Genomic DNA, 26,522 nt, shown 5'->3' with positions numbered 1-26,522 from the left:
TATCTAAGTATGATCAGTCATAGCTTTGCTCGTTTCTATGACTTTGCTCCAGCCCAACAACATGATGTCCAACCACATCATCTACTAGGGAACATAAACATTATAAAAGAAGGACCCTCACCTATGAACCAGAAGGGAAAGCCACAATGTACGTGGAACCCATTTTGGAGTATGAGGCACATCCTTGTATTACATAAACATTTATTTATATGAAAGGGGGCATATAAAACTACATATTGCCTACAATGGCTGATGTGTAGAAAAGGTAAGGGGAAGGGTGCATTCACACCACGTTTTTGCAATACAGTTCCCGTATCAGGTTTTTGATGAAAAACGGATTTCTCAAAACCATACAAAACTGTATCACAACGTGGGTACAAATTTTAACCTGTATACGGTTTTAAAAATTATGTCCATTTGCATCTTTTAAAAAAAAAAAAAAAGTATACGTTTTTAACTTTTCCTCCATTATGAATAAAGTTTCACTTGTTTGATTGAAATTTCAAGAAAAAAAATTGTGCAAAGTCAAAAACCGCATGGTGCAAACCGAATGGAGCCGTATGCACATACGGTTCTGTACGGTTCCCATTGACTCCCATACGTATACGGTTTCAATACGGTTTTTCACCTGGACCAAAAACAGTGGTAGGCTACGGTTTTGGGTACAGGGAAAAAAACGGACAAAACCATACAAGACGCAAAATGGATGCAACTGGATGCATCGTTTGGCATACGGTTTTCAATGTAGAGTCAATGCATACAGTTCTGAATACGGTTCTGTATGGTTTTCAAATTGAAAATGTATACGGGCACTGTATTGCAAAAACGTGGTGTGAATGCACCCTAAATCATAGCTGGACCTAGCCCTGAAGTAAAAGAGGAGTCTGCGCTGGAATATTAGTTTGTAAGTTCCCTTATGGCTGTCTTTTTGTTTTATATTTCTTAGCAAAATGATGAATATTTGGTATTCACACAATTTCTGACATAATTGAGTACACTCTTTGCATTATATATACAGTATATATAGTATCTTACATAGATGAAGTGAGTTCACCCACCACATTTTTTGTAAATATTTTATATCTTTTAATGTGACAATACAAGAAATGACACTCTGCTACAATGTAAAGTAGTGAGTGCACAGACTGTATAACAATGTTTAATATTGTGTCCCCTTTAATCATTAATGTCTAAACCTTGGCACTAAAAGTCAGTGCTCCCCTCAGTAAGATACTGACATACTGTAAACAAAGGGCAATTATTAATATTATCCAAGCTGTTAACACCTTGCTAAATAACCCCAGAAATAGGAAATATCCCTGTGCTCCAGTAGATGGCACTATATTACCAGCCGACTATTCAGCCGTCATCGCATGGTAGCTCAGATAACAGCCTCCAAGTTGACAGCTTCTACATTTCATAAGCTTGTTTATATGGATTTTTATCACAGTCACAAATATATAATTAATTTTATTTTAGCTGCTAGCCGAAATATCACAAAACATATCTGAGCTGGTTGTAATAATATATCAGAATAATTCTACCATATCCTATAATTAATAATATGACTTGTGCTACTCGTGCTAAGTTATTGCTCTCATGACCTAGCCACAATCACTTGGAGCAGTCAGTCATACGTTTAACATTCATTGTCATATTCGGTCCTCCAGAGGAAATCCTGAAATCCATTTACTGCCCCCCCCCATCCTTAATGCCTCACTGTAAAGGGAACCCATCATTATAAAAATGCTCTATAATCTGTTTTGTTGTTTTTGTTTTAATGTAGGCTAATGATAAATAGATTGTGTTGTGTGGCATACAGCTGCATACATTTTTACTATCCGTTTTTAGCATTAAATATATACATTACCACAGCAATAAGGTGGTGTGAACGTACCCTGGAACTGAATCTTCTTCCACAAATATATATAGTTTGCAAGGTGCTGGATGTTTCAGACCTTGCAAGCCTGCTAACTGATTGCACAGAGGCACATTCACAGTGTAGGGTCCGTCCCAACGAAGTCACCTTATCGTGGTGGGATGGTCCAAACTATTTGGCCAAATGGTGAGCAAAGTACCTCAATTTTTAAATTTTTTGCATTGTAGCAATGTGGCATTTAATGTTTTATCTGTATCTTTGTGCTAGCAGTGTGCTGCTGTATTCACCTGTATATATATATATATATATATATATATATATATATATAGTAAATTTGAGTAGCCGTATTAGTCCAGTGATGCAGATGCAAATCATAAAATGTTGCAGTATCTTGTAATACCTTTTTTATTGGACTAACAGCATTTTGTAGAGACAAGCTTTCGGGATTCCTCCCTTTATCAAGTCCAAAGCAAATCTAAGCTCACAAGTAGAAGACACAGGTTACATCTCACAAATATGCAGGGGTTAAGACAATAGATGTGGAGAATTCACACTAAGATGGGCCATAAATTGTCCTGTTATGGGAACGGTGGGATAGTGGTTCCGGGCTGCCATCTTCACCGGGGAGGCCTCTTCTCCGCGCTTCGGGCCCGGCCCCGGAATAGTCACGTTGCCTTGACGACGACGCAGAGGTACATTCATTACCATCGTTCCTCTGCGTCATCGTCAAGGCAACGCCTCTAATCTGGGCCCGAAGCGAGGAGAAGAGGCCTCCCCGGTGAAGATGGCAGCCCGGAACCACTATCCCACCGGACGACCTCCCCACCGGACAGTCCTGCAGCACCGGACCAGCGCCGAGCGGAGGTGAGTACAGAACTAAAGGGGGTGAGAGGGGGCTGGATGATGTCGAAGGCCGCAGTGGTCTTCAACCTGCGGACCTCCAGAGGTTTCAAAACTACAACTCCCAGCAAGCCCGGACAGCCGATGGCTGCCCTGGCTTGCTGGGAGTTGTAGTTTTGAAACATCTGGAGGTCCGCAGGTTGAAGACCATGATGATGACATGTGGTGATGATGACAAGGGGATGATGAAGGGGGGGGATTATGGCAAGGGGATGATGATGGGGGTGTGTGTGGAATGATGACAGGGGGATGATGAAGGGGGGGGTGGGATGATGACAAGAGGATGATGACAAGGGGATGATGACAAGGGGATGATGAAGGGGGGTGGGGATGATGACAAGGGGATGATGAAGGGGGGTGGGGATGATGACAAGGGGATGATGACAAGGGGATGATGAAGGGGGTGTGTGGGATGATGACAAGGGGATGATGACAAGGGGATGATGAAGGGGTGTGTGGGATGATGACAAGGGGATGATGACAAGGGGATGATGACAGGCGGTGATGATGAAGGGGGGATGATGACAGGGTGATGATGATGAGGGTGTTAATGACGGGGGTCTGGATGATGACAGGGGGGGATGATGTATTTCCCACCCTAGGCTTAAACTCGAGTCAATAACTTTATTTTTATTTATTTTTTTTTCCCCTGGGATTTTGGGGTGAAATTAGGGGCCTCGGCTTATATTCGGGTCGGCTTATACTTGAGTATATACGGTACGTCAAGAAGGGAAGACAGCACTAGTCCCTGCTCTTATGCCCGTGACCATCCGGATAACCAGTCCAGATACAGAACATCCAAATGGTATAGGTCACAGCAAAAAGTATGCAGACCCCCAATTTCAAAAAGGCTGTGGCCTTTATTTAGGTCATCAGCAGTGCAACGTTTCGGCTATAGTGTAGCCTTTGTCAAGCATTGCTTGACAAAGGCTCCACTATAGCTGAAATTGGGGGCTACACTATAGCTGAAATTGGGGGTCTGCATACTTTTTGCTGTGACCTATACCATTTGGATGATATATATATATATATATATATATATATATATATATACACACACACAAACATATTTGCTATGCTTCTCCTACTCTGCTGGCAGGACCATCCTTACACTATCCTCATGTGACAGATTTTCTTTACAGCATCAGATATGATGGTTTGCTACAAGACAATAATGACTGTGCCCGAACCTGAACTCCTCAGAGAATCCTCTTTTGTGTCAGTCTTATACACCATAAGCTGTGAGGAGACGCCTAGCAGATCAATACATCTCCTAGAAGATTATGTTTTGAGAATCACCAATATGCTGTCTCAGACTAATCCTACAAATGGTGTATATCCCATGAATTTCAGCTTCTCATATTGTACAAATGTGAGAACATAAAATCGGGTTTTAAAATTTTTGTACTGTGACATAGCAGCACTTTTTCATGAGTTTGAAGCTGTTTGGAGCAAACACAATTTATAACCACTAGATGGCAGTATCAAGCATTGAATAAAACTTTTTCCAACTACTGTACAGTATGACAAACCTTTATGTGCAGCTGCTTTCCTGATGGCAACTGGGGAAAGAATGGCTTGTTGTCATTAAGGTCACTGACTGTAATGTAAACTGTAGCTGTGGCGTTACGGCGTGGAGTGCCATGGTCGGTGACCAACACAGTCAGGTGATGATGCTCTTTATATTCACGATCTAAGGCTGCAGAATTAATCAATTCACCTGTAAGGAAAATGTAAGAAAGGAAACTAAGGAACTTAAAACCACAAAGGTATAAAACAATGTTGTATTAGTCAGGTAGAAGACTATGGTTAGGTTCACACCGCGGAAATTCTGCTATTCTCAAATTCCTTTTCCTGCGGAATTTTTGCAGTTTTGTGGAATTCGAACAGAATTTGGGTAGAATTTTGGCAGAATTTCTGTGTGCTCAAAACACAGCATTCTGTCGAAAGCTGCATGAAGTTCAATGGGATTTTGCCCGGAATTCTGCAAAATTTTAAGACAGGTTATTTTTGTAGAATCCGGAAAGCAGAATTTTTGTGGCGGAACTTCCGCAACGAAAGTTCTGCTGTGTGATTGGGACATCAAAATACATATTAAATTCAATGTGCAACAAATTTTGCAGATTTCAGACGGAATTTTGCAAGGAAATTTTGCAAGGAAAATCGCAGATGTCGGCCATTACTCGCGGGTCCCTGGGTGCTATCAGCAGCTGGGACTTGCCGCACATGACTCGATCATCGCTCCGATGCTCGTGATCATGTACAGGACGTAAATGTCCTTCCTGGTGCGCAAAGTACTGCCGCACCAGGACGTACATTTACATCTGTGGTCGTTAAGGGATTAAAGGGGTTGTCCAGGAATTTAAAAAACAGACCGATTTTCCTTCAAAGACCTTTCCCTGTCTGTCTCCAGGTTGAGTGTGCTATTACAACTTGACTCCATTCACTTCAATAGAACAGAGCTGCAGAACCACACCCACCTTGGAGACAGACAGGGAGCAGTCTTTAAAAGAAATTATCTCTCTTTTTTGATTCCTGGATAATCCCTTCTGTGTTAAAAGTTCAAATCGCTCCCCCTTTCCCATTTTCCATATAAAAACACGTAAACATAATAACAATAAACATATTTGGTATTGCTGTGTGCATAATTTTCTGAAAAAATTTAAACGTTATAGGGGTCAGAAAATGGCAATTCAAAAATTCTCTGAAAAGTTTGAAATTTTTTTTAATTATTAAAACATGATGGAAACTATACAAATTTGGTTTCACCATAATCGGGCTGATGTAAAGTATCAAAATAATACAATAAGTTATGGCTATTATAGGGCGAGGAGGAAAAAAACATAAGGGTAAAAACAAAAATTGGCCCAGTCCTTAAGGGGTAAAGTATTTTTAGGTCTGCTCTGCCTATTAAGGAAGACCGTATTTACAGACTATTTTGGTTGAAATTATTTTGTGTACTTTGTGTGGATTTTCATGAGGGACAAGTAGATTGTGCTCCGTTTTAGTCCCTTGGACAAGTATTTTTTTGTTATTTCTACACCTCTGTAATATATACCCCTAACAGCTCAGCTGACCTTTTGTAATATAGCAAGACAGTTTTTCCCATAACAGGTTTTTATGCAATGACTAATACTTTACAGAATGCAATTCACCACATGAGGTTTTGTGTAGACATAAAGCCAGCATGGAATAATGAAACATTTCTGCTGTGAAGATTGCAAAATGGTAAATGTATATTAAAAATGTAAAATGTCATATAGAGGAGGACTTGATGTGTTTCTAGACAGTACATCTATTTATGAAAACTATCAATAAAATTGGGGCAGGGGTGAGCCCACCATAGAAGCATGCTACAGCTATAACCTTGTTAAGAAACCCAAAGTTTAAAAGGTGGTTCCCTTAAAGAGATTACCTAGGGACCTAAAACAAACAAAAAAGTACTCCACATGATGTGGAATGTACTTACATAGTCCCCCTAGCACCATTTACTGTTCCCCAATGCACCATCCTCCTCCGCCTACTTCATCCATTTTCTCTCAGCTGAAAACCCTATTAAAACTACATTTCCCAGCAGTCCTCACTGCTGAGAAATGAGGGTGTGGCTTGGTAAGCAATGATAAACAGGGTGGGAGTGACTTGTAGGACTAATTTAGAAAGTTCCCGTGGCTTACCAGGGTGACTTCATAAATGGGTGTGGCTTACAAGACAAGGTTGCTGAAAGCCAGGACAAAGTGTCACATGATCTCTGTCTCTGTTGGGAAGAGGAAAAGGGAGAGAGGAGAGGAGGCGGACAGAGGATGGCAGGTTTTTCTTCACTTCCTGACTGTCACAACATATTCCAGTAGGGAAAACGGCCCAGTACAGGTAACTAGTATATATTACAATACAGTTGGTCTGGCCATGTGAGGACAAAATATAAATAATTCTTGGTATCTGAAATACCTCTTTTAGCAGCTGATGCATTTACAAAATAGATACCTGTTTGTGCAAGAGTGCTGTGTCTGTCAGCTTGCTGGAACTGTAAGGGTAGGGTCACACCTGGCGTATATTGCTGCGTATTTTCTGCTGTGTATTTTCCTACCCATTGAAGTCAATGGGTAGCAAAATCCGCAGCTGATTTTGTTATCCATTGACTTCAAAAGGTAGAAAAATATGCAGCAGCAAATACGTAGTAAAATACAACATGTGTGACACTACCCTAAAACACAGCCCTAGCAGAGGTAGCTGCCATTTGGGATGACTACCAGCTGTGGAATTTGGATTTGGAGTATTGGAGAAGCTACTCAAGATCTAATATTAGAATGGAAAAGTCACACTTTTAAGGGGTCTTTTCTCATTCATGCTTTGGCTTACTCCACTGTTTCCCAACCAGGGTGTCTTCAGCTGTAGCAAAACTACAACTCCCAACATGCCTGGCATGTAGGGAATTGTAGTTTTGCAACAGTTGCAGGCACCTCGTTTGGGAAACATCGTCTTACTCTTTCAATGCAGGATAGCTGGAATGGGCTTGCTCGGTGCAGAACCTCCCTATTTCCCCCATGCCTCGTATAAAAAATAAAAAAAAACGAAAACCAGAAAGCGCCTTATGGACAGAACATTTTTTACAAGTCGGATGAAATATCCCAGACGAGGGTACTACCATTTTTCTCTAGCCATCATGCACATTTTAGTGAATAGATCAATTAGCTAAACAAATACTAAACACAAAGCAAGGATACATATGTCTCCATAAAGTATTTCACTAAAGTAAATTATAACAAATATTTATGGAAAATAGAAACATAAAATAGTGAAATACTGAAGGATGTGCATTATCTTTTCCTTCAAAGCATACAAGAATATGAAATACTTGGTATTAATGTAGCATTACCTGTCTTGGAGTTGATATGGAAATAACTTTCCTCGGACAGCAGATAATATGAGAGCTGTCCATTCCTCCCAGAGTCCCTGTCCAATGCCCGGATTGTCCCGACCACGCCATAAGGAGTGGGACTTTCAGGAACAGTGAAGAAATAAATATGTTGATTGAAAATTGGATAATTGTCATTTACATCCAAAATCTTCACAATGATAGAAGTAGTTGCCGTTTCTTCCTCAACCTGGTCCATGCTTCTCGCCACCACAATAAGATTGTACATATTAGTCTTTTCATAATCCAAAGACTGGCGTAACGAAATCCATCCTGTATTACGATTGATTACGAATGTAAGGGAATTCACAGGGAGTAAGGAATAGATGATTCTAGTCTGCTGACCTGGTGTCCCATCCATGGAAGCTTTCACCTGGATGATTCTAGAGTTTAAAGTAAAATCTTCATTAATTTCTACTTGATGCACCAGATTTCCGAAAGTCAACGTATTGCCAAGATTGTTCTTTGTGACGCTAATGGTTAATGCAAGTAGGGAACTTAAGGGAGGATGTCCGTTGTCCTCTGCCATTATCAGAAGAATATGTTCACAAACCATGGTTAATGTTGTGTTTAGATACAGAATTCCAAGGTTCGCGTCAATGGTAAACATGTCTTGGTTGTCACTGGCAATGCTGTAGGTGATGAATCCATTATAACCATCATCAAGGTCTTGTGCTTGAGCAATATACAGCGCACTGCCGGGAGGAGTTGTCTGGGGGACAATTATTATTTCATTCTCCCTTGGAAAAACAGGAGGGTTGTCATTAACGTCAGTTATCGTAACGTTGACCTGTGTACTGGTGAAGACTGGAGAGCTCCCCAGCTGTGACTGGACAGTAAGAATAATAACAGGCAGAGACTCGTGGTCCAATTGCTTTCTCGTTGTAATAATACCAAACTGGGAACTTATGGAGAACATTTGATACGGATCACCAGAGAGTATTCTGTAGGATACAGGATCAATGGAATCTGAACAAAACAATATAAAACAAAAGGATACTGTCATTAAAATGGAGCAATCATACTGTAACAGCTACACGTCAGTTGACATCCCACCAAACAATCAAGTTAGAAAGTTTCAAAATAACTAATGTCAACACTCGAAGAGCTTAAAGGGGTTATCCAGGAAAAAACTTTTTTTTTAAATATATATATACATATATATCAACTGGCTCCAGAAAGTTAAACAGATTTGTAAATTACTTCTTAATCTTAATCCTTTCAGTATTTATGAGCTTCTGAAGCTGAGTTTTCTGTCTAAGTGCTCTCTGATGACACGTGTCTCGGGAACCGCCCAGTTTAGAAGAGGTTTGCTATGGGGATTTTCTTTTAAACTGGGCGGTTCCCGAGACATGTGTCATCAGAGAGCACTTAGACAGAAAAGAACAACTCAACTTCAGAAGCTCATAAGTACTGAAAGATAAGATTTTTTAATAGAAGTAATTTACAAATCTGTAAAATTTTCTGGAGCTAGTTGATATATAAAAAAAAGTTTTTTCCTGGATAACCCCTTTAAAAGAGAGGTAAACCTCTAAACCCCATAAACACAAAAGACTGCATGTTTTTTTGTGTTATATGTTTATTTTGTTTCCTCCATGTGTGTAATATGTAATACTGTATTGTGCTGCTCCTTGTTTGTATGTACTGTAAGCATTTACAGTTATGATGTAATGGTAACTGCTGTGACTAGATGTGTGCAGGAGCTTGGGAGCATACAGTATATAAAGAGAACCCCCTGGAGCGGACAGAATGGGAGTGGAGGGAGGTGCATGACAGGGGGCAGTAAGGCAGTGGTAGTCAGGACGGTTAAGGGTTATCTAGGTAGTTTAGGGGGGAGGAAGGAGTAGCTCAAGAAAGTGCATATTAGGAGGGAATAGAAAGCGGGGGAGCCAGTTTGGACAGTAAAGAAGTGAGTATCCCGCCAGCCCTGGTTTGTGTGTTAGCTGAGAGGTATGGGGTTCCTTGGTGGGGGTTGGGAGTGATTTTTGTCGCAGCCACAGGAGTTGGGGGATTTGGAGGCACTTGTGGAGAGGAAGTGTCATCGGATTGTGGAGCTGGGATGGTACCCAGCTTATTGGGGAAATCCCTTTAGGTATGGGACAATGTAGTCTCTGAATGAGGTGCCTTTGGGTCAGGTGCTGGACAACCCAGGGCACAGTAGGAGACCCAATGGAGATGAGCTGCCCCCAATTCCCTTTCCTGCCAATAAGCATACACTTAGAGAAAAAGTTTGTGATGTTTTTGGACTGTTTAAAATGTTATTTGCGGATAATGTTTACCCATTTATTTATTATGGATGTTTATTCTTTCTGTAATAAAACTGTGTCTGTTCTGACCTTCTTGTACCACAACAAAAAGTTCTGACATAAGGAGCCTCAGAGGAGTCTAAATAGAATGCTACAGCAAGACATGCGGAAACTCTCCGTGCGGACATTGTGCAAACTGTGGGTGCCGGCGCTTTGAACGATCAGAAATGCGCTGTCTAAGTAGATGGTAATGCATTTCCATGCAGACTCCGCAGGAACATTGAATATGTTCAATGTTTTTGTGGACAACGTAATCAGGATTTCCGCATTAGATATTTTCTGCTGTCTGCACAGTGCAGCGGAATCCTATTGAAATCAATGGGACTTGCTGCAGAATTTCTGTGCGGAATTCTTATGAGGAATTTTACAGGGAAATACTGCCGGGTGAACATAGCCTCAGTGTGGTGCTTAAAGGACAATGCAGATGTGAGGTCAGGTATAGCTAGGAGTCAGACCAGAAGAAGAACTATAAGTACTAGGTGTTCATCCAACAGACACGGCAGGAGTCTAGTTAGGATTTAGAATCTGGAGTGGTACTACAAGTTCTAGGAAACACCTAGGAACAACTAACTGGGCTAGAAGGAACTGGTTCAGTGACTGCATGTGTGAACCATAAATTGACACTCAGGCACTGAGTGAAAGGCCTAGCACCGTTTAAATAGTTACCGTATTTTTCGCCGTATAAGATGCACTTTTTCTATAATTGGTGCGTCTTATATGGCAAATACACATTAAAACCGGCGGTCCCTGTGGCCATCAACTGCCGGGACCCGCGGCTAATACAGGACATCACCGATCGCGGTGTATTAACCCTTCAGACGCGGCGATCAAAGCTGACCGCCGCTTCTGAAGCGAAAGTGACCCTAACCAGGCTGCTTAGTCGGGCTGTTCGGGACCACCGCGGCGAAATCGCGGCGTCCCGAACAGCTTACAGGACACCGGGAGGGACCTTACCTGCCTTCTTGGTGTCTGCTCCGTGCCGGATCCCCTGCATGGCCGGCGCTCTCCTTCGTCGTCATCACGTCGTCGCGCACTCCGTCCCGTCATCCAATACGACCGGCGTGCGTAGTGACGTGATGGCGGCGACGGAGAGCGAGGATACCGGGAAGCAGAGACGTTCCGGAGCGATGGGGACACCCCGGGGACGCGGTGACAGCGATGGAGGGCAACATCCAGGGCAGCGGTGACGGGTCCGGAGCGGCGGGGACACGTGAGTACTACCTCCTATACCAGTGGTCTTCAACCTGCGGACCTCCAGATGTTGCAAAACTACAACTCCCAGCATGCCCAGACAGCCAACGGCTGTCCGGGCATGCTGGGAGTTGTAGTTTTGCAACATCTGAAGGTCCACAGGTTGAAGATCACTGTCCTATACTTTACATTGTATTTGGTTGGGAATCTTTATTTTCTAGATTTTTATGCTTTAAAATTGGGTGCGTCTTATATGCCGGAGCGTCTTATATGACAAAACATACGGTATATAATGTAGCAACATCATCAAAAAGTAGTACAGCAAACAGTGTAGTGTTTACATAACCAGGAACAGGGAACCACTGCTATGCTGCAGCAGGATGTAGCAGGAAATACAGTCAGGACGGCACAGGAGTAAGGCCAGTATGCACTGCATGTAACAGACTTCACATTCTTTTAGCATACACCTGGCTAATAGAAGTCTATGGGCTTGATAGACATGCACATTGAGAGTAAACAAGGAAACAAAAAGGTGATGATGGAAACACAAAGGTCTGCATAAGAACTGTAGACAAAAACTATATTAGCTTTTCTTCTTGAAGTCAAGTTGGTTTTTAAAGTTGCATTATTTTTAATTCTTATATTTTTCTTTATTTTGTACTTCAGCGACATACTTCATGTATATTTTTGTACCACTTAACAAATTATATTTTTTTTCATGCAGAGAAGTATAATATTCAGTAGTAATTGTAGAAATGATTACAGAAAACTACCGTGAAGCCATAAGCTGGCATTGTTGTATGAGAACAGCCTATTCAGACTATAGCAAGAGTAATCCTGTGACAGATGGAGAATTATACATGCTGCAAAACTGTTTAGCTAACACTGCAGTAAATGTACTGTACAAGCAATGATATGTTCAGTTAGAGGCAAAAGACAATTAAAGTAAAATTATCCTCCCTATTCAGATCTCTGATCCAGGTTGGAGAATTACAGTGTGAATATATATTGTATAAAGTATATAAATCTTTAGCTGTTGGGTTGAGAAATAGCTGTGAAAGTAACAAGTAACCTGTCACTTCCCTTCTCCCTCTCCCCATGGCCGGTCATAGAAATTTTAGGTGTACTGTAGACCACTGGTCTCCAGTCTGTGGCCCTCTAGATGTTGCAAAACTACAACTCCCAGCATACCCGGACAGCCAGCGCATGTAGTCAAATAGGTGGTTGATGGAAGCCTTGGTCACGATCAGAATAAGAAACTTTTATATGTTGCACATTTTGGCAAAACGTTACCCTTTCTAATATACTTCATAAGAAAAATGTTATCTCCTTTTTTTATAGAAATTTAATAAGAAAAAAAAAAAGACCACTAGGGGTCCCCATGCCATCCAGAACATAATCCTGTCCAGCTGCCGCATCATCTTTGTCCATTCTGAAGCCCAGGCTGAGACAAAGTCCAGGAAGCAAGGGTGGAACTAGTACTCCTCTGTGCTCACTACTGTCATATCAGACTGACGTTTGACATAGAGGAGTTTATTCTGTTTTATCAGTAAAAAGTTTGTGCGCATTGAACTTTTTAATTGGGGGTAATTATTTTAAATTGACAAAAACATTTTTCAATTAATATATATATATATATATATATATATATATATATATATATATATACTTTACATTTCTTACACCCCCCTCCCCCCCCCCCTAACCCCAGGGAACCTATATAAGCAATGATTTTACTGCTCCTACAGATCGCAGCAATGCCATTGTATTGCATTGATCCATTAAATTGGTGATCTGCTACTTATGGCAGCCAAGGAGGCTTAGTAACGGCATCAACGATGCGTGCTGCTTCTGTTTAAATGCCACTGTCAGCATTAACAGTGGCATTTAAACTGTGAAAATAGCCAACAATAAAGAGACCGCTACTCATGAGCTATTAGCGGAGGCTCTCAGCTGCTGAAAGCAGCCAGAAGATGCCAGGTAGGGCATGGGCTCTGGTCCTGAGGCCAACCCACACATCCTTAACGCACAGTCACATACATATACATGATTGGTCATTAAGGGGGTTATGAACGTAATACTTTTATATGCAATAAAAAAAATTAAAAAGACTTCATACTCACCTGATTTATCCAGCACTGATCCCCCATACAAGCTCCAGTTGGTGCCCCATTGTCTCGTAAGAAGCGGATAGCAAGTGACCACTGCAGCCAATCAGTGACCTCAATGGTCATGTGTCATACTCTGGCATCATGGTGCCCGCTACCAAGTATTGATCCCAGAAGTATGAAACATGTCATAGCTTGAGAAAATCTATTTTTCAAGATAAAGCTGTAGATCTCAGTTACTGTCCACAAGAGCAGGACTAAGGGGATTATATTTTTATGCTTTTTACAAAATCAGACTACATATTCATACTGAACTCCTTCTAATACCAATGGCAATTTGCTACATGTTGAGTGACTTTATGAGATGCATTAGTCTTCAAGTTATGATCATATGCTTTTGATCTATTTGTTGATACATTTTAACCCAGGAGAAAGGGAATGAAAGGGAGTCATCTATCTTATAATATTGAGTAGCCTTAGGTTCAGCAACAGGACACATTACATGAACACTTGTATAAACTTGGATCTGTGAGGGATTGGTAACAATTTTTTCTAACTTTTCTAAGTGGTTTGGTGATTTTTTTTAAAACATATTTCAGATTCTATTGAGAAGCCTATGGGAAAACCACCTGAAAAATGCCATACGCCATGCTAGGTCATGCTGGTTTTAGAAATAATGGCACAAAAGCAAAAATGCCTTACGTTTGTCTAAAATTTGTGTATTGTGTGTAGTGTAAAAACACCTAGATGCAAAAAAAAAAAAGTTAACAACAAGACAATTAAAAACTGCTATAAGTTGATGTGTATGTGTGAAACCAACCGCGTAATGTGGTTTCACCAGGCACTTCTAAGATAAATAATAATACTGGTGAGGCTTCTCATGTTTCTGATTAAGAATGATGAAACTGTATAATGTACTAGACTTGTCAAATAAATTATCCATATAGTTACTGTGGAAAACATAGCGGAAATTCAAAACATCTGCCGGAGACATCAGGATCTTGTAACTTAAGTCCAAATACTATCTTTCTTGTAAAAGAGCATAATATCAACAGTTAACCCTAAATATTAGGTAATGTTCAATGATAAACATAGTCTATCTATTTATCTATTTTATTGTGGAACATCTAACATCCATGGATTGCATGATCAATAACAACATGGGTTTACTTCAGGAATATCATGTCAAACTAATTTTATTGATGTTTTTTAATGGTGACTATAATAAGATGGTGGAGGGGCAGTAGACATCACTGATCTAGATTTTAGTAAGGCTTTTGACACTGTCACACATCGAAGACTTATCAATAAACTACAATCATTGAGCTTGGACTCCCATATTATTGAGTGGATTAGGCAGTGGCTGAGTGACAGACAACAGAGGGTTGTAGTCAATGGAGTATATTCAGAGCAAGGTCTTGTTACCAGTGGGGAACCCCAGGGATCGGTACTGGGACCCAATTTTTTTCTACCTTTATCAGTGATATTGCAGAAGGTCTTGATAGTAAGGTATTGGTCTTTTTGCTGATGACACATAGATTTGCAACATGATTGATCTTACTGGAGGGATACACCAAATGGAAAAGGATTTGGGTAAACTAGAGGAATGGTCAGAACTCTGCCAACTGACATTTAATGTGGATAAGTGTAAGATAATGCACCTGGGACTTATAACTACAAGGGCAGAGTAAGAATATGTGATACAGTCCTAACCTCTGTATCTGAGGAAAGGGATTAAGGGGGGTCATTATTTAAGAAGACATAAAGGGGTGTTCAAGTGAAAAAATATATTTTTTTCATATCAGCTTGCTCCAGAAAGCCTTTCTAGAGCCAGTTAATGTGACATTTTTTTTTTCACTGGAACACCCCTTTAAAGGTAGGCATACAATGTCATAGAGCAGAATGCTAGCAGAATGCTTGGATGTATAGGGAGAGGTTTTAGCAGTAGAAAGAGGGAAGTGCTCATGGGTGTATAGGGAGAGGTATTAGCAGTAGAGTGAAGTGGTCATGCCACTGTACAGAGCACTGGTGAGACCTCACTTGGAGTATTGTACGCAGTACTGGAGACTGTATCTCCAGAAGGATATATATATATTGTGGAGAGAGTTCAGAGAAGAGCTACTAAACTAGTACAGGGGTTGCACAATAACATGTATAGCCTGAAAGAAAGACAGAAAGGATATGTTAGAAACTGTTATATACATAAAGGGAATAAACATGGTAAAAGAGGTATAATCAAAAGAAGAAACACTACCACAAGAGGACAAAGTTTTAAATTAGAGGGGCAAAGATTTATGCAGTAATATCAGGAAGTATAACTTTACTGAGAGAGTAGTGGATGCAAGGAATAGGCTTCCTGCAGAAGTGGTTGCTGCAAATACAGTGAAGGAGTTTAAGCATGCATGGGATAGGCATAAGGCTATCCTTCATATAAGTTATTGCCTGGGACTACTGATAGTATTCAAAATATTGGGCAGACTAGATGGGCTGAATGGTTCTTATCTGCTGGGACATTATGGCACTCAATTACTATTGCAAACACGATATGTTTTGTTGCCAGATTTTGCACCAGAATTTGTGCCAGAATTGAAAAACCCCGACTACCTCTCCATTTTTACTAAGAAAACCCGAAAAAGGGGAGTGGCCATCAGGAAAAGGGGGGTATGGTCACCAAAAAGGGGTGTGGTCCTGACATTTTCACAAAAACCCCACATATTTACTAAGGTTTCCACAGAAAATGTGGTGGATTTGAGCAGAGGAAAACCTTACAGATCAGAGCATGAGTAAAAAAAAAAAAAAAAGGAAAATGTAGGGAAAAGCTAAAAATGTAGGGAAACCTTAGTAAATACTGTGGAAAAAAAATTGTAGGGAATTAAAACCCACAAAGAAACCTACACAACACTCTTAGTATACTGTACCTATTTATCTATTTCTATATCCCATCTACCTACCTCTCTATAGCTTTGTTTTCTTCTATCTACACTTTTCTACCTACAGTTCTATACATCTATTTGTTTGCATTATTTTCTTCCTGTGCACCTGAGTACGATTTGTGCCGTGCACCTGCAGTTAATACAATCCACAACTGGACAGCTTCTTATGACGGCTCACAATTTATATAGCAGTCTGTGTATCTGGAAAGAAAAGCTGAAAATTCATTCCAATTAAACTACGCAAGGTCTTTGGAGAGGGTGGGGTTTGCCGGGTTTTTATGTTCTTGATATAAAACTCAATATAAAAATTATCTGTCTTAAAAAAAAAAAATACAGAAGGTCAGAGTCCTAATACAAAAGTTTCTGCAAATCACCTCAAAGTACAGCACACAGCTGCATATTTAAGGGCTCCAACATAAGAACTGCGCTCTCAGTAAAGAACCGTAACTTATAGAAAGCACAGTTGTTGACAGGTTGTGTTTAACTAAAATAGAATTTGAGGTATTGTTATTATCCATGGAAATCAAACATGTCTGCATTTGGTGAAGCAGGTCAGAAATGGGATTTGCGAACCCTGGAGTCATGCCCAGTCACACTAGATTAGTAAAAAGTGGTGTTTATAGATATTATAAATTTTATTTAAAATGAATATGGTTTGTGAGAACAAAGTGCATGCAGAGTTCAGTGTTATCTTCAAGCATAGTAACATGCTAAACACATTTATAAGATTGTCTACTTTAGAAAACCCAATCTCATATACCCTCTTCTGAGTTAATAGACTTAATTCTGAGTCAATAGAGTGGAGTGCTCTATTTAGCATTGGCATCTCTGGAGCAAAGAGTAAAGAAGTTTATGAAGAGCATCTCTCGCTCTGGAAGACCTGTCCTGTCCTGAACTGCACAGACAGAACATTAATTTGAGTGGACATTTGAATGTGTAATGCTTCATTTGTCCTGTAGTGGTGCTGCAGAGAAAAAGAGCTGTTACTGTCATTTTCACTGCATCTCCTCGTGTGCCGGACACCAGACACCAGCCATTGTGCCGATTGATCACTTAGTGATCGTCCAAAATGAAAAAACCCTTTACAGAGGATCACCACAAAATGTTTTTTGGGCCACTTCATTGTAAGTTTTATGTCATCTGCACCGTTTTCTATGAAGTCTGTTTTATTAACAGAGATATTAGTTGTGGCATTGCACTACCTGCCTTCTGCATACCCGCTTTTGCGAGCATTTATATTCTTTAAAGTCTGGAAAAGACTCCCCACGAGTGATACAGCACATGAAAGATACGCACAGCAATAATCCAAGTGCCTTAATGTTTTTCAGCTTAGAAAGAATTCCTGTGCAGGAGGGGTTAAATAGAAAGAAAGCCCTTTTTCGCAAAGAAGCTTTATGGATATTGAAAACCGAAGCACAAGGGAACTCAGGGCTCAATGACCAGATAGACCTACGAAGATTAGGAGAAAAAGGCCTTTCAACCGGCGCTGCTGATTCACCACATCAGAGACAGGGGTAGGGGTTCAGGAACCACTTGGGATCCACTTTTATTGAGATTACGTGTTTCGAGGGGAGCCCCCTCTTCTTCAGATCAGGGATACAAATAATACAAAGTAGTAGGTATATATACATGGTTACAAACAGTAAAAATGGCGCCAAAACAGACCCCTGGGAGTGGCCCAGGGTCAGAGGTCAGTGCATGTCAGAATACAGACTTAGAGTAATAGTAATGGGAATAATGAAAAACATGAGTACTGTAATATAGGATGCCCATAAATAAAGGTTAGATTAGATTACCTTTATTTATGGGCATCCAATATTACAGTACTCATGTTTTTCATTATTCCCATTACTATTACTCTAAGTCTGTATTCTGACATGCACTGACCTCTGACCCTGGGCCACTCCCAGGGGTCTGTTTTGGCTCCATTTTTACTGTTTGTAACCATGTACATATACGTGCTACTTTGTATTATTTGAATCCCTGATCTGAAGAAGAGGGGGCTCCCCTCGAAAAGCGTAATCTCAATAAAAGTGGATCCCAAGTGGTTCCTGAACCCCTACCCCTGTCTCTGATGTGGTGAATCAGCAGCGCCGGTTGAAAGGTCTTTTTCTCCTAATCTTCGCATCTCTACCAGGACCCTCTTTGAGTCCAGCGACCTGCGGCACAGCAGCTGACCATGCAATCCAGTACCCCCCCCCTCCTTCCTGGGTGTTGGGTGATACGCCTTTATTCTTTTATATCAAGGTGAGCGGCCATCTGAAGGGGGCTGCATTTCACCCCAGCTGCTATCTCACACCTACCTTTGTTCCCACTGGGGTAATACACGAGGCGCCGTATACGGTTGTCCCCTTTTTCTATTTTATCACAGATAGACCTAGGAATCTTCATATAAATACTCCTTCTCTTCATTTTGTATACATAGAATGTATCTGGTTTTATCTCATGAATATATTTTTTAGTTCACGTGATTACCTGTGCTCACCTGATCAGTGACGTCTACACCTTAGGGTATTTACCGGTGCTGGCGTCACTGACAGGTGTGGTCTGACGAAGCCCGCATGTGCGGGTGAAACAGCTAGCACACGTGAGACGTTTTGCAGCATCCTACACCTACTCCCTACACTGGCTGCAAGGGTCTTGCTGGAAACTACACTGCAATGAACGGAAGTTACCTGCAATAAGACGTGGTGAGTGCATCTTCATTCTTTCTGGACGTATTCACATCGCGCTATGTGCATTATAGATAGCACCACTCATATGCCAGCATTTACCGTGGTTGAGGTCTGAATGAAGCACGGCGTTAAAGGGTACCTGCTGCGTTACACTGGCGGTGCTTGGCATTGTTAAATCTGCCTTTAATTAATTGCAAATGTGACAACAAGATATTAGTTGTGACTTTTTAAATGAACAGTAAGGAGGGTTAACTTTCACTGAGAGCTTTTGTTTGGTCTTGTTGGTTTGGTTATGCCTGTCTGCTGAGACTGGTCAGCTGACCTTGATGTGAGCACCTGGTCTAGACCTATTTAAGCTGGCAGTCTACTCCCAGTCTTTGCCTGTTAAAGAACTCAGTTTGTACTCATTTATAGCTTTCTACTGTATCTGTTATAAATGGTATTTTGACTTTTTGGCTCCGCTCTCTGACTCTTCTTCTGGTATTAGCATTTTTGTACTTTGACAACTCCTGGTTTTTGATGCAGATAGTGGACTTTGACTTGCTGTGTGAGTTTGTTTGTTTTGTATCTGTTAGTCTGTCTGCTCTCTACTGTACCTTGACCTGTGTCTGTATTATTGTATTTAGGTAGTGATAGGGGAGTGGGTAAGAATAATGTGCACTCCTTCCCTGCCCAGATGTGACATTTTAGCAGGCACATATACCTGCATTTGCCTTGTTCCTGCATTATGGAAGCAATATAAAAGGAAGAAAACCTTTTGACAAAGAACACATGCGTTTGAAATGCGTCAAGACCTCTCAGATGCTGTGAAGTGTATCAGCTCCATGCTATTTTAAAGAGGATATGAAAATAAAGCTGCAATTTTCCTAAGTGCTGGATTATAGTTTTCTTCTTTTCATATTGGACACACGGAGTCTATGTGGTGAATCCGAGCACAGGAGTTAGCAGGTGAGCTGGACTTTCCATTATGGAAGCAATGTCTGCTTTGGTGGAGAAAATGCAGGGCTTGACTCAGCTTGTTCATGATTTAGCTGAAAGACTTTAGCAATATGAGTCTTCTCAGTTTCAGTCAGCATTAGTCCAGTCCTTGACTCAGAGACTGCAAGATCAGGAGCAGTTAGTTCAGAGCTTGCTAGCCAGAATTCAGGAGCTGGAGTCTGCCTGAACTCAGGTGTATTCTGTTCCTGCTTCAGCTCCTGTGGAGCTACAAGTTAGTCTTCCTGACTGATTTTCTGGTAACCGCAAAATGTTCAAAACCTTTTGTGAGAGCTGCAAATTGTACTTCTGGTTTAGGCTTTACCCATCTGGTACTGAGGCCCAGAAAGTGGGTATTATTATGTCTCTTTTGCAAGGGGGGTCCCCGTAAATGGGTATTTACCCTTGGTCCCCACGCTCTGGAGTTGTCCTCAGTGGATGCCTTATTTGCGGGATTGGGTCTCTTGTACACTGAGCCTACCGCACAGCGTACGTTGAGAGTCAACTGCATGCATTAAAGCAAGGTTGCAGACCAGTAGAGGAGTGCTGTGCAAATTTTAGAAAGTGGTGTGTTGCTTCCAACTGGAATACTGTAGACTTGATTTGTCAGTTCATACTGGGGTTATCTGACACCTTAAAGGATATGATTGTTACGTATCCCTCTCCTTACACCCTTGACCAAGCCATGACTGTGCGTTTGGTTAGATGTTTGCGAGAATGCAAACGGGAGTGTTCTTCATCCTCTGTCTTTCCTGTCCTTCTTGATTCCTCTCCTGTCTCTAAATCTTTGCCTGAGGATGAACCTATGCAGACAGGATCCATTCGTACCCCGGAAGAACGCAGGAGGTTTCGTCAACTCTATGGCCTGTGTTTTTACTGTGGAGAGGACACTCATTTCATCGCCTTCTGTGTCAAGCATCTGCGTCCAAGTGGCAATAGTGGAGGCCACTTGGGCGCACAGGTATGTCATGCCTCTCAGAGAGCTACGCCTGGCAGAGTTCTTCTGGGGGAGCATTGTTCCTACTGGTGTACAATCTGATTTTACATCAAAGAGTATTATGAAGCCTGTTTTGCATTAGCCTCTGGCTGAGTCAGCGTCTTGTGACATCATGGGCAATAAGAGTGTGGAGAGCACTCCAGTTTATTTGCGGTCTGAGGGTGTTAATGGGGATCTGGAGGATCACTGTGAGGATTTGGAGGATGAGGATACAGGTGAGGACATTGATGGTCCATCTGTATCCAAGTGAAAACCTTTATACTCTCAGGTGCTTAAGGGTTCAGTGACCCCTCTTAAAAGGGGGGTACTGAAAGCACTGAGAGCTTTTGTTTGGTCCTGCTGCTTTGGTTACGCCTGTCTGCTGAGACCAGTCAGCTGACCTTGATGTGAGCACCTGGTCTGGACCTATTTATGCTGGCAGTTTACGCCCAGTCTTTGCTTGCTAAAGAGCGCAGTTTATACTCCTAGCTAGTTTTATACTGTATCTGTTATATCTGGCATTTTGACCCTTTGGCTCTGCTCTTTAACTCTTCGTCTGGTATTAGCGTTTTTGTACTTTGACAACTCCTGGTTTTTGACGTGGATAGTGGACTTTGACTTACTGTGTGTGTGTTTGTTAGTTTTGCATCTGTTAGCCTGTCTGCTCCCTACTGTACCTTCACCTGTGTCTGTATTATTGTATTTTATTATTTTGACAGTTTACTCCCCCCTTTTCTTGGGAGGGACTGTCACCGTGGTTGCAGACCCATCGCCCAGGACGGGTACGTAAGTAGGCAGGGATAGGGGAGTAGGCGAGAATAGTTTGCACTCCTTCCCTGCCCAGACATGACATGAACTTTTCATGAACCAAGAACCCCTGTAAAAATTAAGTTACTACTTAAAAGATGGCAGTCACAACAAAGTATAAAAATTCTAATATTTTTATACGTAAAACAAGCATATTTAACAAACATTGGCTCTTATTATACCTAAGGACAAACTTATGGCCATTTTATGTTTTCAGACGATTGTCCCAATTGTTCCTCTTAAAGGTTAGGACATTGTGCTTTTAATGCCAGAGGAATACCTGTTAACCAGTGTTATTCTAAGATCAGCAAAACCATGTACATGAATGCATAACAAAATAAAGCCAGTAATACACACTCTCCTGAGAAAATTAGGCATCAGTACTTACTCAGAGGTTCTCTAGCCTTGACAGTACCAACAGTGCTGCCATTTGGAACATTTTCCGATATTACAAATGTATAGCGGGATTTTTCAAAGATTGGTGGTGGAACAGTAGTCTTTTGGATATTAACTGTTACAGATGCATTCACTGCAGATGTTAATCCACCTTTATCTCGAGCACATACCGAGAAGGTCACTTGCAAATTTTCAAGATGATTGAGAGCAGCAATCAAATAGATAACTCCTAAAGAAGAAAAAATTATATTGGTTTACATAAAATACTATTCAGACATTTTTTTCTACAAATGATAAAAAAGTTGCCAGTTTTTGATGTCCATTAATGCCTACCTCAAACACTGGAGACAAATAGAAATCTTTCGAGACTAACAAAGACCTTCTCATCAAGATTGCCTGAGGAAGCAATCGATACAGCCTCAAAAGCTTGCTATTTGTTATCAATTGTTGGGTCATTCATGTAGCCCTTTAATTTCTTAATTTTTGGCCACATATCCCCGTTTACACAGGGCGATATGGAGCTTATAAGAATGATTTAAATTCCTGCACAAAATATACAAACAGCCAACGAACAAGCATTTCTCATTCATCGCTGAAGAATAGTCTTCATTAACTGTAACCTGACTGTAAATAATGGTACCCTCCTTGTACAGGTTCCTTTCTCCAAGCTTTAATTCTTAGTAGGTTTTGACTCTTTTTTCATCACTTCCATTCTAGACAAAAAGGGATGTGGCCCTTGAAAAGCCCCTTTTGTGGTTTGCTAGTCATGTGTTACCTGTGTAGGATCATTCTTCCCTATATAGAGAAGACATAGACTAGTCTGAGCTTGGCCTCATCCACATCCATGGACCCCAAACAGCCTTAGCGCTAAATTATCTAGTAGCCTTGCTTATATTTTGCACTCAAACATAAAGAGGTTTCATATTTTTATCACACTTTTTGGGTACACAAATGGCATAATATGATGATGCATATGCCAACCTTGCTATAATTTTTTTTTTTTTTTTACAAAGATAACATAGTAAGAATAACATATGTCTATAAACATATGTCTATAAAACACAATGAATAATGGGGGGGGGATTATGGATGTACAATAACAGTATTTTGAAGTATATTACTGGTATTTTATGCCTTAAAGGCGTACTCCACTGGAAAAAAAGCATTTAAAACAACTGGTGCCAGAATGTTGAACAGGTTTGTAAATTACTTCTATTAAAAAATCTTAATCCTTCCAGTACTTATCAGCTGATGTTATGATCCACAGGAAGTTATTTTCTTTTTGAATTTCCTTTCTGCTTGACCACAGTGCTCTCTGCTGACACCTCTGTCCATGTCAGGAACTGTCCAGAGCAGGAGAGGTTTTCTATGGGGATTTACCCCTACTCTGGAAAATTCCTAAAATGGACAGAGGTGACAGCAGGGAGCACAGTGGTGAGGCAGAAATGAAATTAAAAAAGAAAAGAACTTCCTATGGATTATAACAGCAGCTGATAAGTACTGGAAGGATTAAGATGTTTCAATAGAAGTCATTTACAAATCTGTTTAACTTTCTGGCAACAGTTAATCTGAAAAAAAAAAAATAGTTTTCCACCGGAGTACCCCTTTAACGACCATGGGCATGTATACATGTCCAGGCAGGATGCACGTTTCCACACCAGGACGAGTATACACGTCCATGGTTCTCGTGGGTGCTGCCCAGTGCACCCACGAGATCACGGCAGGAACTCGGCTGTAACACACAGCCGGGACCCTGCCAAACTGCCGGGACCGAAGTACACTTTGGCTCCGGCAGTTTAACGCTTGCAGCCGCGGTCAAGCTGGCTGTAAGTGTTATGACAGAGGGAGCTCCCTCTGTCCCCCCCTGCAGCACCCCGCAGCGCGATCGCTGTGTGTGATCCCCGGCGAGCGGGGACCTGCCGTACTGCCGGGACAGAAGAAAACTCCAGTGGAGTACCCCTTTAAAATACATCTTAAAATGTAAGATGTGTGTAAGCATAGCATAAGAGAAAATAAAAAGCTGAGACAAGTAATGTGTAGAACACATTTTAACATGTCACATTTTCTAATTAGTTCTTTTTTTCTTTTTTTTTTTTTCTTTTACCCAGTGATACATGAGCCGTCCTATGCATCATCATGACTGCTGAAGACTGTCAATTACCAATTAGGGTTTTTATGCTCTTTATAAAACTCAATATAAAAATTATCCGTCTTAAAAAAAAAAAACTATAGAGGGTCAGATTCCTAATACTAACATTTCTGCAAATCACGTCAAAATAAAGCACACAGCTGCATAGATAAGATAGTAAGATTAACAGTAACTTACCATAACATACGTCTATAAACACAATGAATAATGGGAAAAAATTACGGATGTACATTAAGTGTATTTTGAGGTTTAATACCGATATTTTATGCCTTTAAATACATCTCAAAATACCTAATTGAGAATTGACAGTCTTCAGCAGTCATGATGCTGCATAGGAGGGCTTGTGTGTCACTGGGTATAAAAATAACTGATGAAGACTGTCAATTACCAATACAGCAACTTTAAAGGGGTATTCCAGCCTCCAAGACTTCAATGTCTGATTGCAGGGAGGAGTCCATGCAATTGTTTCCACCCCTATATTTCGAGACATTTGACGTAGATCTCAAGATTGTAGGGTGTTCCAGTAGTCATACTCTCTGGGATCAAACACTTATTCTCTATAGTTAGGGGACAAGTATTATAAGCAGGAATATGGTATGTATACATACACATATATATGTGTATATATATATATATATATATATATATATATATGTAATATATACAGTGGTCCCTCAACATACAATGGTAATCCGTTCCAAATGAACCATCATTTATTGAAACCATTGTATGTTGAGGGATCCGTGCAATGTTAAATATAGGGCTTTATACTCACCTGTCCCCGCCGTCACTGCTGCCCTAGATGTCGCCGTCCATTGCTGTCGCCGCATCCCCGGGGTGTCCCCGACGCTCTGGAACATCTCTGTTGCCTGGGATCGTCGTTCCTCATCGCCGCCATTACATCACTACGCACGCCGCTCCTATTGGATGACGGGACGGCGTGCGAGGTGACGTGATGACGACAATGGAGAGCGACAGCGATGCAGGGGATCCCGAAGATGACGTCCTGCGGCGACGCGGACAGGCAAGTAACCATCACCGGAGTTTATGGGGCACCGAAAACGGCTATCCGGCGGCAGCTGAAGCAGTCTGCGCTGCCGAATAGCCGTTTATGCGATGGCCCCGACATACAAAAGCATCATATGTTGATGCTGCCTTCAACATGCGATGGCCTTTGAGAGGCCATCGCATGTTGAAATTATCGCATGTTGAAATTATCGCATCGTAGGTCGGGGGGGTCACTGTATAAATATTTTTAGAGAGAGAGAGAGATACCTGACCTGAAATATCCTTTAATGTGGGTCAGCCTGTATTTTTAGCTTAAACCCCTTTTATAAAATAGAATGTTTGCAGTCTTTACAAAACATAATTTAGGAAATATGGCTAAGGTTTAAAAATGGCACAAAATGAATTCCAAGTGTCAGGACGAGCCTGAAGATGACTTAGTACTGTGCGGTAATTGTCCAATTAACCTTTTAGCTATCTCTCCTATGGGCCTGGTTTTAATATGTCAAGCCTTGCAAATGGAATTGTAAAATATGTTTTTAAAACAAGTGTAAATTCGCTTAAGTGTGATTTATACGTTGTTTTCTGCTGGGTCAAATTAAATAGATTTGCTACAAAATGCACTTGTATAATCTTACTTGACAGATATAGTCAATGCTATAATAAAGTGGCCCATTAGCTACTGAATAAAAAATACTGTATTTTGTCTTGGTGCTGAGGCTACTGAGTAGCCAGAATTCAATCAGACAGGAGGCAGATGGCCAAGTGGGGCGAGCAGTTTGTCACCCAAACTAACCTTAAAATCTAGTAGCCGAATTATTTGAAAATCTTTAAGATGGAGATAAACAGAACAGGATTAGTCTCTTAAAGGGCCCTGTATGGCAGATTTCTAATACTATTTTCGGTAGAATGTAACCTTTCTGAAGGTTGAAACTAATTAGGTTTAACAAATGAGACAAACAGGAAGCAAATGAGTGCAAATGCTTGGTAAAAAAAAAACATACTGATACAAAATTAGGACTAATGACACAAAATTAGGACTCTACATAATGAACTACAGCACTAATGGTATGATAGATTCAGAAAAAGATTTATTAAAGTAACATAACCAACCAATAATAAAGTGTTTAGTATTAGTTCATTTATGTGTTTGCCCATGTGATGTATGTCACACAGCATTCACACCATTTGTTTGCTGTCTTTTTAGACACTTTTTTTTAGTTTTTTACGTATGCTATAAACTATAAACTAAAATATAAACTAGAAACTCTCACACTTTTAAAGTATTTTTTATGATATCAGATCAATGT

General features: G+C 40.8%; 1 protein-coding gene across 1 annotated transcript in view; it reads right to left on the bottom strand.

Moving 5' to 3' along the window:
* Positions 1-26,522, bottom strand: part of DCHS2 (dachsous cadherin-related 2) — a 333,064-nt gene that overhangs the window by 89,001 nt on the left and 217,541 nt on the right. The window contains exons 4-6 of the mRNA XM_056562413.1: positions 22,051-22,287; positions 7,653-8,660; positions 4,312-4,499 (exon numbers count right to left, since the gene is read on the bottom strand). Coding sequence (XP_056418388.1) covers positions 4,312-4,499; positions 7,653-8,660; positions 22,051-22,287 — 1,433 coding nt within the window. The remainder of the gene's footprint in view (positions 1-4,311; positions 4,500-7,652; positions 8,661-22,050; positions 22,288-26,522) is intronic.

This window comes from Hyla sarda, chromosome 1 (assembly GCF_029499605.1).
Source record: "Hyla sarda isolate aHylSar1 chromosome 1, aHylSar1.hap1, whole genome shotgun sequence".
NCBI classification, from domain to species: Eukaryota; Metazoa; Chordata; class Amphibia; order Anura; family Hylidae; genus Hyla; species Hyla sarda.
This window is presented reverse-complemented; position numbering and strand designations above follow the sequence as displayed.